This window comes from Manis javanica, chromosome 9 (assembly GCF_040802235.1).
Source record: "Manis javanica isolate MJ-LG chromosome 9, MJ_LKY, whole genome shotgun sequence".
Classification (NCBI taxonomy): Eukaryota; Metazoa; Chordata; class Mammalia; order Pholidota; family Manidae; genus Manis; species Manis javanica.
In genome coordinates, this window is record NC_133164.1 from 51,723,267 (window position 1) to 51,736,087 (window position 12,821).

Here is a 12,821-nt window from a genome sequence, read left to right on the forward strand (position 1 = left end):
AATCAATATGCAAAAGATCACTCAAGATTTTTAACTTTCCTCCCCACTTGTCCTTTGGTTACATGGTTGTAGACCCAGAGCACATGCAAATTAAAAATTTTAATGTACACAAGAATGCTGGCTAAAAGGAGAAAATCTTAAGGAGATGCTCTTTAGTAACAAAATCTGAATTACTGAATTTACAGAAACAATATGAGTTACTATTTTTAGTACCACCTTACCTCCTGATTCTCCTTAAATCAGTCTATAAAATGATTAAAATACTTTAATCAATACTGTCAAACTTTATTAATGCAGTCTGATCACACTTGTAAAGAAGAATGCTAAAAACAATGGAATAGCAAAGCCATTAAGTACTCTAATATACCAATAATGCATTGTACTATATACATATCTCAGACCTAATTGGAGACAGGAGAAAGAAAAAATAAAATATTACATGTTTTGTGCCCAACAGAGGCCTAAACTCTTGCCCTCCCTGCATTGATGCCCCTTTGTCCTCTGCGCAGAACTTAAGTGTTGAACCACACACTGAAGTGTTCCTAGTTCTCTCATATACCTGTTTCATCTACCTAGCAGGATTCTTCAGTCTTCAAGGGGGTGAGAACCCTGTCTTTTATGTCTTACTGGAGCAGTATGGGCTCACAGCAGTCTTTTAGTGTTTATGTAACTGCTCAGATAAAAGATGCTGTTATGTAAGTTCAGGAAAAAATTTTTAAGAATAATAGTTATCTGTGCCCACACTTGTTATGGAAACAGAATAGAACAAGTTTAACTGTCAGCATGAAAGATTTTAGGCTACATATTTCAAAAATTTTCTATGAAGATTTTTAAATAAAATATTTGTGGTATAGCTTTTCTCATGAAATCTATAAGAAACAAGGGAGCAGGGAATACATATTTTATGTAGAATGAATGTTTGCTATGGTTCCTTAAAGTAGAAATTAGATCAACCATAAGGATCATTTCCTGCCCTTCAAACTACAGAACTTCCAGAGACCTAATTTTCTCAAATAGAAATCAGAAAAAAAGCAGCAAGATCCTTCTGGACAGACCATCTCATACCACAGCCATAACACGTAGACACGAAGGATTTCAAGATAAAAGCAGCTGCATGACCTAAAAATAAAAAAACATCCAAGTCCCTATTCTAGATTTGCTTCTGATTTGGTAAAAGACCTTAGGCAAACAATTAATCTGCAGGTCTGTGTCCTCATTTACTAAATGAGACTATCCTCAATAGGCATTGTACAATGGTGCTATTTATGTATCACAGCAGTACTAAAAAAAAAATTAAAGCTATCGAACCTATTAAAATATAAATCATTATTAATGTTTAATGAAAATAGATTCCAAAGAGCTTCAAATTACTCAAAATGGCTACAGTGTAAAAAAAATGGCTACAGTGTAACAGCACTTAGGAAGCTGAAGAAAAATGAAATAATATTATAAATTCTTTATTTCAAAATATTTGAATAGGATCAGATTGATTTGGAGTTGCTCTACCATTTACCTACTGTGGGAGACTTAGGTTAGTCACTTTACCTCTCTGAACCTCCAATTCTTTCTAACACTACACGAATTATGTTGCTTATGTCATAGATTATGGTCAAGATTACATGAGATAGCCTCTGGCACACAGTAAGTCTTTAAAAAATGGTTAGCTATTATTATTATGAGTATTGACATCCTTGTAGTCATTCTTGTCATCATCACCATCATTACCACTCTTTCAGGAAAGCAGCATATATGGTAGAATGAACCTAAACTTTGGAATTGAACAGATCCTGGTTCAAATCCCACCTCTTCTATTCATTAGTTGTTTGACCATGGCCCTCAAAGACTCAGTTATGTCACCTATAAGATGGGGAAGTCATCTTCCTCCAAAGATGTTTTGAGAATTAAATGCAATCTTATAAGGCACGTAACACAATGAGGCATCCTAAATAAAAATTATTTTTATCTCCCTTGATTTGTAAAATGAATTATATAAATCTGTCAAACACATAACGTTATATGAGTAGATAAAGAGTTGGCCTGAACAAGATAGCAACCTGGTAAGGGGCCAACGCCTGAGTTTTGACTAACACAGAGACTAAACATAGAACTTCTCCAACTGTCTATATGATAATTAGACCATATTATAACAATACGGTTGCAATGGGTCTGCTGCAAGTACTGGAATTCAGCCATTCTCTATAGCCTGGTTCTATAGGAGATGCTTTCCAAGTCCCAAATACTTAATTTGTGAATGAAGTTCTTATTTTCTAAAATAAGTAAAAGACATTTAGAGGAGTTAAAAATCTTGTTTTCTCATCAATAGCACTGTTATTCAATTTACTGAGTTTTTTTATGACTTCATATTATTTAAGCAGTGCATTAAAAAAGTTAATCCTTCTATCTTCCTATTAATAACAGAATCAAGAATAATTCAGAACAGAAGAGAATACATTAAAATATTATAGAATTGTTTGAAGTACATTATTATACTTAATACTAAATATGTATAGTATACATTTTAGAACTTAACAGTATCATGGCAAACAATCTAAGACTCTAATGTGAAAAAAGTTCTCAGCTTAAAAATGTTGAAGAAAATAATTTGACCTTTTCCATCCTGGTCTTCTACTTCCCAAAATTATCCTGGGAACAAAAAGTGTCTCCTCTCAGCCAGACATGAAAACCCAAATGTAATTTATTTGTACCTTATCTAATACCTATTGGCTTATATTTGAGTAATCCAAGATTGTACATTGACTAAAAGTCTTCCTTGCTAGCAGTTTGGAGTCATGTGGCAATAAACAATACTAATGATGAGAATATGAAAAGGTAAAAAAAAAATTAGGACAGTAATAGATTTTTAAGAGTTAGAATATCAATGATTTAGGGTATTTTTTTTTCAGGTTATTTTATCTTTTGAGACACATAAAAGTTAATGTGGTAGCAAAATATCTTAGGCTCCTTATAATTCTCCATGGGTGTCACAATATCAGTCTACAAATTTTCTTATTTCTGTTCCTCAATCAATTCTTTTTTTAAATGCTCAATTTATAATCTACTTAACAAAACAACTGCATAAAAATATTTAAATTAGCTTCACATCAACAAGTGGATAAGTTATGCAAAAATTTATGTAGTTAAGAATGATCTGAATTTCAACATTTTCTTTAAAAGACTGTAACTTACTTATTTCATTAATACCTCTCTCCATTTCCATATACACTCAATTCACTGACATTTTACAGAAGCAATGGTCAATAAACATTAAAAAGAATCAATTAGTATGGCTAGTAATTTTTAATGCAAATTAAGTCTATCAATTTGGCAATGTACATACATGGAAATACTCAATATTGACAAGAATCCACAAGGCCAAGTACTCACAGTGCACTGATGAGAATGTGACTTGGAAGACCCTTCCTGGAATGCAATTGGCAATATACTTTTCAAGACTCTTGAAAATGTCTAGACCCTTTGGTTAATAATTATATCTCTAGACTTCAAGTCTAAAAACTTCATCAGTAAGAGATAATAACAAGATAAAAGTACCATAATACTCACCTAAGTGTTATGTGTAATAGTGAAAAGTTTGAAAGAAACTGAATAACCAACATGGGAATATGGATAAAATGGGAATTTTAAACAAATAATGGCACATCTATCCAATGAAATACTGCATGAACACTAAACATCTGAGGAATATCTAATGTCAGGAAGATGCTCCTGATAAAACATCATGTTTAAAAAAAAGCATACTATAAAAACTTTATATACATGGCACATCACTTTTTATAAAAATTATTAAACATGATTCCATAGATATACATACAGACACAATAGAAAGAAATATAGAGAATATTCATACTGTTGGTCTTGAAGGGGAAGATAAGTAATTTTTATACTCTTCCTATGTTCTTTAGAATTTATTATACTATCTTTCTTTACTAAGCTTATTCTGTTTCCTTTGCTAAAACATAAGCTCTATGATGACAGGAATTGGTTTCTTTTGTTCACTGCACCTAGATAGTGCCTGACACATAGCAGTCATTGCAATAAACATTTGTTGATCAATAAATGCTATATATGTATATATAGTATTACACATACACACACACTCACATCTGTAGAGAGTATTTATGACTTTATTAATCAGAAAAAAATAAACATTATTTTGAAGGAAAATACAAGTTCCCTAACCTAATTCTGACCTTCAATAGTGGCAGTTGAATTTAACCTCTCACTTTATCATCAGTCATCCTTAATCTTGTCTGAAACTAAGCAGAGGTTGACATCTATGACCCCCAACTCAGATTTGCGAGTTTTGCCAAGGGTCCCAGCTGAAATGTCAATTAGTAATTACTTGGATATCAGTCATATGTGCATACAACATCAACCACACTGAAAACCTCAAACTTCCTCTCCCAGCACCCACCAGATGGCCACAGGTATTTTTGCATCTACACGGGCCCACCTAGGTTAGAGGCATCACCTGATGATGAATGAAGATACTGCTTCTCTGTTGATGCCAGATATCAAATTCAATGGTTAAAAATATTAAATAAATAACAAAAATTTCTAAGTGAAATAAATATAAAAACCTTTTAGTCTTACAAACATATGAGAATCTGGTAATCAATTAGCAACTTCACCTATCTAAAATTCAGATGGGAATTATTCATTCTGATGACTCAAAATAGATGTCTAAAAGACAGAGTATCTTTTCCATTGGAAATCCCCTGGTTTCATCCAGAGCCTATCTGTTCTTAATTTACTTAAAATTTTAACAAGGTTGATTATCCAAAGGAGAAATCTATTATCAAATGTAAGTGCCATTTATATTCCAGAGTTTTTAGGTGCTAAGGGTAGTTGCATTCTAGTGGGGGAAGATAGACACTCAACATAGAAACAAAGAAATAATTAGGTAAACGCAGACAGTGATAGGTGCTCTGAAGATCACATTGTGTAATATGAGAGCATGGTACATATAGAAAGGGAGTGGGTGTAATCAGTGATTACTTCAGCTAAAATGTTCCAAGAACTTATAATCTGATGATGAAGAGGCAGGAATATATAGATCTAGAAGAAGATTATACCAAGCAGAGGAACTATCAAGTACAAAGGCTCTGAGGCTGGAAAACATTTGGTTTACTTGTGAGAAAACAAGAAGGTCACTGTACCTGGAGCCTAGGAAGTGAAAGAAGGGACAAGATTATATCCTATGAGGTGTTATAGGCCATACTAAAGGTCTTAGATTTTATTCTGGGTGGGAGGATGGGATTACATGGCTTTAAGCAAAGAATTGATAGGATCTGATCATGAACAAACAGTGAAGAACATTAACTGCCAGAAAATGAGAGGGAAGAACAATATGAAAATCAGATACAATCTCAATAAACAGTCTGAAGCAACTTAGAGAAAGGACCAACATTCCCACCCCTCAATCACAGGCTCTGAAGGTGTCAGTGCATTATAACATCCTAAATAACTGATGTTCATCATGAGTAGGAATCACCAAGAAAACATAAAAGTATAAAAAACGACCATACATTTACTTTGCATTTTAAATATTTTATGAACTGTATAATAGATATCATTGGAAATTTCCTTTCTAGAATGGCAGAGAGAGATAACATTACAGCGCTTCCTCTAAATAATTTACTTTACGCTTCAAGACATAAATCTTTTGCTAATCAATAAATTTGGTTACCTAAAACAACTCAATACTGAGATTTCTGAATAGCCAAAGTTTTAAACTATCTTTAAAATAAAAAATCATATAAAAATCCACTTTCTCTTCCTCACTATTTGCATTGCAATAATCAATCCAGATATAAAATTCACTCACAAAATATGTTTTTAAATCCATACTCTATCAAAGCCAGTTCTTTCACTGCCATTTAAATATATTCCAAGCTCCCCACCTCTACTTAGGTGACTGTCTCATTCTCTACTGCCTCTCCCTAGAGCCTCACTATCCCAACTCTAATCCCAGCTCTTCACCCTCATCCTCACTGGGTCTAGAAAACAAGCAGGCATTGTAAAGGTACATTTTTTTCCCATTTGTAATTAGAAATAATCTATGAAGTGAACCTTCGCATTATGTGAATAAAATGGTTTTCTTTAAAATATACTTGTATGCTTCATCCATAAAGGACTACTTTTTAATTGTTGGGAATCTGAACTTCCCAACTACCTCATGGAAAAATCAGATTTTCCCACTATCTCATGCTAAGTTTGATCACCATTTTTAAGGTGGTGACTGCCAAATTTCTCCACTTTAAGTGTATTTTTACTTTTATAATTAATAATCTATGAGACAATATGAATATCCTGGTCTCCAAAAATTCTTTCACCTTGTAGTTTTTCACAGTTACACGCTTTAACTATAAAGCAGCCCTGTGCTCTTGGGAAAACTTCACATTTAAAGAGCTATGACAGGTACTTCCTCGCCCCACTCCAGACACCCAGTTTATACTTCCACCAGAGGTAAGTGCTGTTAACTGATTCTTGTATGTCCTGGAAATTTCCAGTGTATAAGACAACATTTATACACTTACTTTTTTTTCTTTTTATCACAAATGTTATCATATTATATATACTGTCTTGCACCTTCACTTGTTTAACCTAATATATCCTGGACTTCTTTCCTATCACTACATATAAATTCATTTCATTCTTTTTAATGGTTACAGAGAATTCTACTTACCATAATTTATTTAACTTGTCTCCTAAATGTACATCATTGCAGTTTTCATTTATAGTTTTATATTATATCAAATAATGCCACAATAAATATCCTTGTATATAACTTTGTATGCTTTGTATGAATAACATTTGGAAGAAAAATTGCTAGAAACATAACTGCTGGGTCCAAATGTATTTAATTTCTTTTTTATAGTAGATATTGCCAAATTTTCTTTCAAAATTGAACCGGTTTATATACTCCCATCAACAGCAATGCTGTTTTTCATCCCATCTTCCTCATCAACAATGGACACTGTTGTAATTCTTTAATCTTTGCCAATCTGAGAGGTGAAAGAAAAACAGCAGCTCACTAATGTTTGATTTTATTTTCATAAAGAAGGTCAAGCATCTTGTCATGAATTTATCAGACATTTGAGATCTTTTCTCTGTGAATTGCTTATTTATAGTCTCTGGTCCTTTTCTAATATGTATTCCTAAATGAAGAAAAATATTTAATATGTTTAGCAATGTATTTTAAGAAATGTGTAACTTCATGCTGATATTCATTAAAATATTCTTTTAGTTGGTAATCTGTACCTAAGAACTGACTTCCCTCATAAAAGGTATAGTTTCTGAAAGCATACATTTAATTTTACTATGTCTAAATTAAATGTGTCTAGAGAGAGCACAATACATCTATCTTTCACTATTACATGAGCTACTCTCTACTTTAAATACCAGTTTTACATGGACTTGGAGTAAACAGTTACCAGTGTGCTAAGAACTTGCCTGATCCAGGTAAAAAGCCGTGCCTGAGCGGATCTCTCGACGCTGTTTGAGATCAGTTTCAGTAGTGTCCCTTGACAGGGCAATGTATTCAACCTCTCGTTTGGTCAGCTCCTATAGAACATAGAGTAAAATTGTCCCAAAATAAAGACAAATTCCCAACATACGCTTTGGAGCCAGTTACTGACAATGCCAGTACCCTGGAGAAAAGCATTTTAAAAACAATTCTGGTTTAAAGTCTTCTGAGTCTCAGCTTTAAGAAAAATGTAATAAATTGAGCATTAATCAAAACATGTATATACCACTCCTCAGAGCTCTACTTTTACTGCACACAATAATTTACTACTTAGTAATTACTTACTTCTTATGCAATACTAATCAAAATTAGATCTTATAAATTTTAAAGTCTCTTCTAGAATTCTTTGCAAATATCATGAATAATCATTTGGCTACTTGGTTTTCTTGAAAATGATAATTTCTGTAAGTAATGTGCATCTTTTTATACAAGGGTGATTTAAATTAATTTATTTTATTAACCAGTGTTTACCAACTGTATATAAAATGTTAATTTACCAACTGTGAAAATAGAGTAAATAACAACAGTTGGGTCAACAGTAGAAAGAGACACATACACAGCTACTCAGGAGGGAAAGAAGAACAATGAGGAGGAGAAAGAGGTACAAGAGGGGAGGAGAAAGGAGGAGTGAAAAAGAATTGTTTCACCAAAAAAACCACATATGACTTGAAGGGGAAACCATCCAGAATCCACTTCTTTCAGAATAATTTATCCATCCCTAAAGCCATTTTGCCCTAAATGTAATAACAATACACAAAAAGTGTTTAACATTAACTTTGGTTTTACAATGCTGAATTAAAAATAGTGACATTCTCCAGCTGAATAAGGCATACAATGTGGTTTTACTAACCAGGAAGAAGACATTAATTTACTTAAGTATGAAAAAAAAGTTGAGAGCATGCCACTAATGATGAATGAGGACATCACATGGTGATGTCAATAAAAATATACTACTTTTTTACTTTTAAAAAATGTGCCTGGTTCCACGTATCCATAAATTTAAGTATGTATAGAAAGAAAGACAATTTTTTTAAATAGAGAAAATACACATCATAATGGTAAAAACAGAGTGATACCAAATAATGTTTTTCTAAAAAAGAATGAATTGCCTGGGAGAACACAATTTTGGAACAAAGTAGCAAGCTCTCTTTTTTAGCAGATACCTCCTCCTTGCTTCTGGAAGCCATCACTGGTACCTTCGCATCTGTTTCAATGACTGGCTGAATGTGATCACCCTCACTGGTTGGCAAAGTGGCGCTTGCCTCTTGTTGTTAAATTTTACCACAGTAACAACCCCAAACTGCCACACCGAGGATATTCTCCTCAGTCTTAACAGCTTCCTGGGATTCTTCCTCAGCCAAGACAAGCCCTGAAATCTCCTCGGCTGCTGCTTCACAGTGGCAGGATGAGCAACAGCCCAAATAGCACCAGGAGCAGCAGATGGAGGAGGCAGCAGTGGTCTGTGGAGTTTTATTGAACAATCTACAAAATGTTTATATGTGTCAAATATAAAATTAACATAACTACAAATCGTTTCCATTTAATTTCTCACTGGTTCAGCAGGCTTGCCCCAGAATTTCTGCCCTTAAAGACCTCATCTACTCTGATAGTACTAAGCATAGACTCTTACCCCCAGTAGCAATAGTGCCCACTGCAGAGTTTGCAGGGCTTCTTAGGATAGTGAGTTTCCTTATGTCTATTTTCACATCCTAAAGCTGCCTCAGCTCTATTTCACAACTTAGTTTTTCTTGTTAAAGACACAAGCTTCACACTTGAAGACTCATGTTGCCTTTTTAAACCAACTGAACTCCTGTAATCTCCTAACCCTCCTCATTTCACATTCCTAACAAGACTCAAAGTCTTGCCAGAAACAAAATAAAAGTGAGATATTGTGCTCTTTGAAATGAGCCAGATGGACAATACACAAATTAAAATTAAAGAGGTTCTAGACCTGGATTCTTGGTAGCTGACTCTGCATTCTTAGGCAAGACACTTTTGCCTTGTGTATTAATAAATTGAGGATAATACTACAACAGCACATTATACCTCACAAACTGGTTCTAGAAACAAATAAAAGATGGGCTAGAGGGACGGTAGGTTCTGTTTGCCCATTACATTTTTGTCATCGCAGCTCTACATGATTTTCAAAGTAGCAAAATAAAGTCACCACTGAAATAAGAGTATTTTATTTATACAATGTATATTTTAATAGACTAGAAATCAATTTTTAATATCAAGTAACACAAGAAAACTTGAGCAAGGTTTTTCAATCCATGCTAAAAATTATCTCTGGACAGAACAACTTTATCTGATAGCATTCTTCTTTGAATGGTTACAGCAATGCTTATTAATGCTAACAAAGTAGTAGGAAGAAGTCTGGTAAATTTTATTCACTTGGGTTAAGATTTGAATATTTCAACTACTTCACTACTGTACTTGAAGAACTACAAATATTTAAGAGGATAGTATGTCAGAAAGAGGAAACAATATGAGATTTGAAGTCCAGTTCCATCATTTACTAGTTGATAAAGCTGGAGTGAGTTATTTAAAGAAATTGTTTTCTCACCTATTCAAGGTGAGAAGAGCATGTAACACATAACTTAGGCTACAAAACTTAGGCTTCCTTTTAAGACTGTAACATCAAAAAGTCAAGAGAATTACTTGACTTTTTAAATGGTGGATCTGAGATAAAAGAATGTTCCTGAGTAGTATTAAAATGAATTTTGTTCTGTAATCTCACAGTTGGTGATTCTTTCTGCTACTCCTTGCCTGAATTTATGTTCTTCTTTCAGAAGTGGAGAACTTTTAGTTACAGCAAAAATTTGCCAAAGCTATGAAAAGCAAATGTATGTTTGCTTCCCAAATAACTTATTCCAAACTCTTTGAAAACAAATCATGCTTTAATATTAAATTTTTTCAAATAAAAACTAATTCTTATATTTTTTATAAATTCTTAACCTTAATTTATTTTACAACATAATTAGTCAAAGTTGAGTTTGTTAGGAATCCACATGAATTGATTGCTCACCAGGTACTGCATGGCAATAGATCGTCGAAGAGGCCCAGGAGGTCCTATTAGAAAGACATCTTGACCCAAAAGATCCTTCTGCATTATCCATCTTAGATGCTGAACTACAGATTGAGCCACAGAGTTGGAAACTTTAAGGGGGAAAAAGACAAAATGAAAGGCAAATCAGACTACTAACTATAATATAAATCTCCCAGCAATCAATGCATATAGTATATTTTTTAAAAACACATGTATACACACATGCATTAACACAGACGTTTGATAAGCTTTCACAGTTTTACAATAAAATCATTACTGTAAATGTGAAGACAGGACAAAGCTAATGATATTACAAAAAGACACATCATCCCATACTTAAAAGCATATAAGAATGTCCAAATACATATAATAATTAAAATGGCAAAGATCAAGGATAAGGACAGATAATTAAAAGCAGCCACACAGAGAAAATAAATCATATACAAAGGAAAACCCATCAGGCTATCATAATACTTCTCAGCAGAAACCTACCAGGCCAGAAGGGAGTGGCATGATATATTTAATGCAATGAAGCAGAAGGGCCTCAAACCAAGAATACTCTGTCGGGTGAGATTATCACTTAAATTTGAAGGAGGGATTAAACAGTTTCTAGATGAGCAAAAGCTGAGAGAATTTACCTCCCCAAAACTGTCTCTACAGTGTATTTTGGAGTGACTGCTATAGAAAGAAGTGTTCCTAAGGCTAAACAGCTGTCACCAGGGGTAATGAAACTACAGTAAAGAAATAGAACAATTAACTATTAAGCAAATAAAAATTAAATCAACTACCCCAACATCAGTAAAGGGATAGACGAAGAGTACAGAATATGATACCTAATATATAAAGAATGGAGGAGGAAGAAAAAGGAGGAGATAAAAAAAAAATCCTTTAGATTGTGTTTGTAATAGCATACTAAGTGAGATAAGTTAGATGCTTAGATAGTAAGGAAGTTACCCTTGAACCTTTGGTAACCACGAATCTAAAGCCTGAAATGGCAATAAGTACATACCTATCGATAATCACCTGAAATGTAATTGGTCTAAATACACCAATCAAAAGATAAAGAGTCACTGAATGGAAAAAAAACAGGACCTGTTTATATGCTGCCTACAAGAGACTCACTTCAAACCCAAAGACATACACAGACTAAAAGTAAAGGGTTGGAAAAAGATATTTCATGCAACGAATAGGGAGAAAAAAGAAGGAGTTGCAGTGCTTGTATCAGACAGTACAGACTTCAAAACAAACAAAGTCACAAGAGACAAAGAAGGGCATTAATTAATGATCTAGGGGTCAATCCAACAAGAGGATATAACCATTATAATATATATATGCACCCAACACAGGATCACCTACATATGTGAAACAAACAGTAACTGAATTAAAAGCAGAAATAGAATGCAATGCATTCATTCCAGGAGACTTCAACACTCCACTCACTCCAAAGGACAGATCAAATAGACAGAAAATAAGTAAGGACACAGAGGCACTGAACAACACACTAGAACAGATGGACCTAACAGACATCTACAAACTCTATACCCAAAAGCAGCAGGATATGAATTCTTCTCAACTGCACATGGAAGATTTTCAAGAATAGATCATATAGTAGGCCACAAAAAGAGCCTCAGTAAATTCAAAAAGATTGAAATTGTACCAACCAGTTTCACAGACCACAAAGGTATGAAATAGAAATAAATTACACAAAGAACACAAAAAATTCCACAAACACATGGAGGCTTCACAACATGCTCCTAAATAACCAATGGATCAATGACCAAATATAAACAGAGATCAAGCAATATATGGAGACAACACCATAAAATCTGTGGGATGCAGAGAAGGCCGTGGTAAGAGGGAAGTATATTGCAATACAGGCGTACCTCAGGAAAGAATAACAATCCCATATGAACAGTCTAAACTCACAATTAACAAAACTAGAAAAAGAAGAACAAATGAGTCCCAAAGTCAGCAGAAGGAGGGACAGAATAAAGAGTAGAGCAGAAATAAATAAAATTGAGAAGAATAAAAAAATACAAAGAATCAATGAAAGCAGGAGCTGGATCTTCAATAAAATAAACAAAATAATAAACCCCTAGACAGACTTATCAAGAAAACAAGAGAGTCTACACACATAAACAGAATCAGAAATGAGAAAGGAAAAATCACCATGGACACCATGGAAATAAATAGAATTATGAGAGACTACTACGAAAAATATATGCT

General features: G+C 33.5%; 1 protein-coding gene across 8 annotated transcripts in view; it reads right to left on the reverse strand.

Annotated features, from left to right (window-relative positions):
- The window catches only part of VWA8 (von Willebrand factor A domain containing 8), a 386,353-nt gene that overhangs the window by 327,184 nt on the left and 46,348 nt on the right, over positions 1-12,821 (reverse strand). For all 8 annotated transcript variants that reach the window (XR_012121063.1, XR_012121064.1, XM_073212563.1 and 5 more), the window contains exons 3-4: positions 10,575-10,705; positions 7,474-7,584 (exon numbers count right to left, since the gene is read on the reverse strand). Coding sequence is in view for 6 of the 8 variants with exons in the window: in XM_073212563.1 (XP_073068664.1) it covers positions 7,474-7,584; positions 10,575-10,705 (242 nt within the window). In the remaining 2 variants the exon portion in view is untranslated. The remainder of the gene's footprint in view (positions 1-7,473; positions 7,585-10,574; positions 10,706-12,821) is intronic.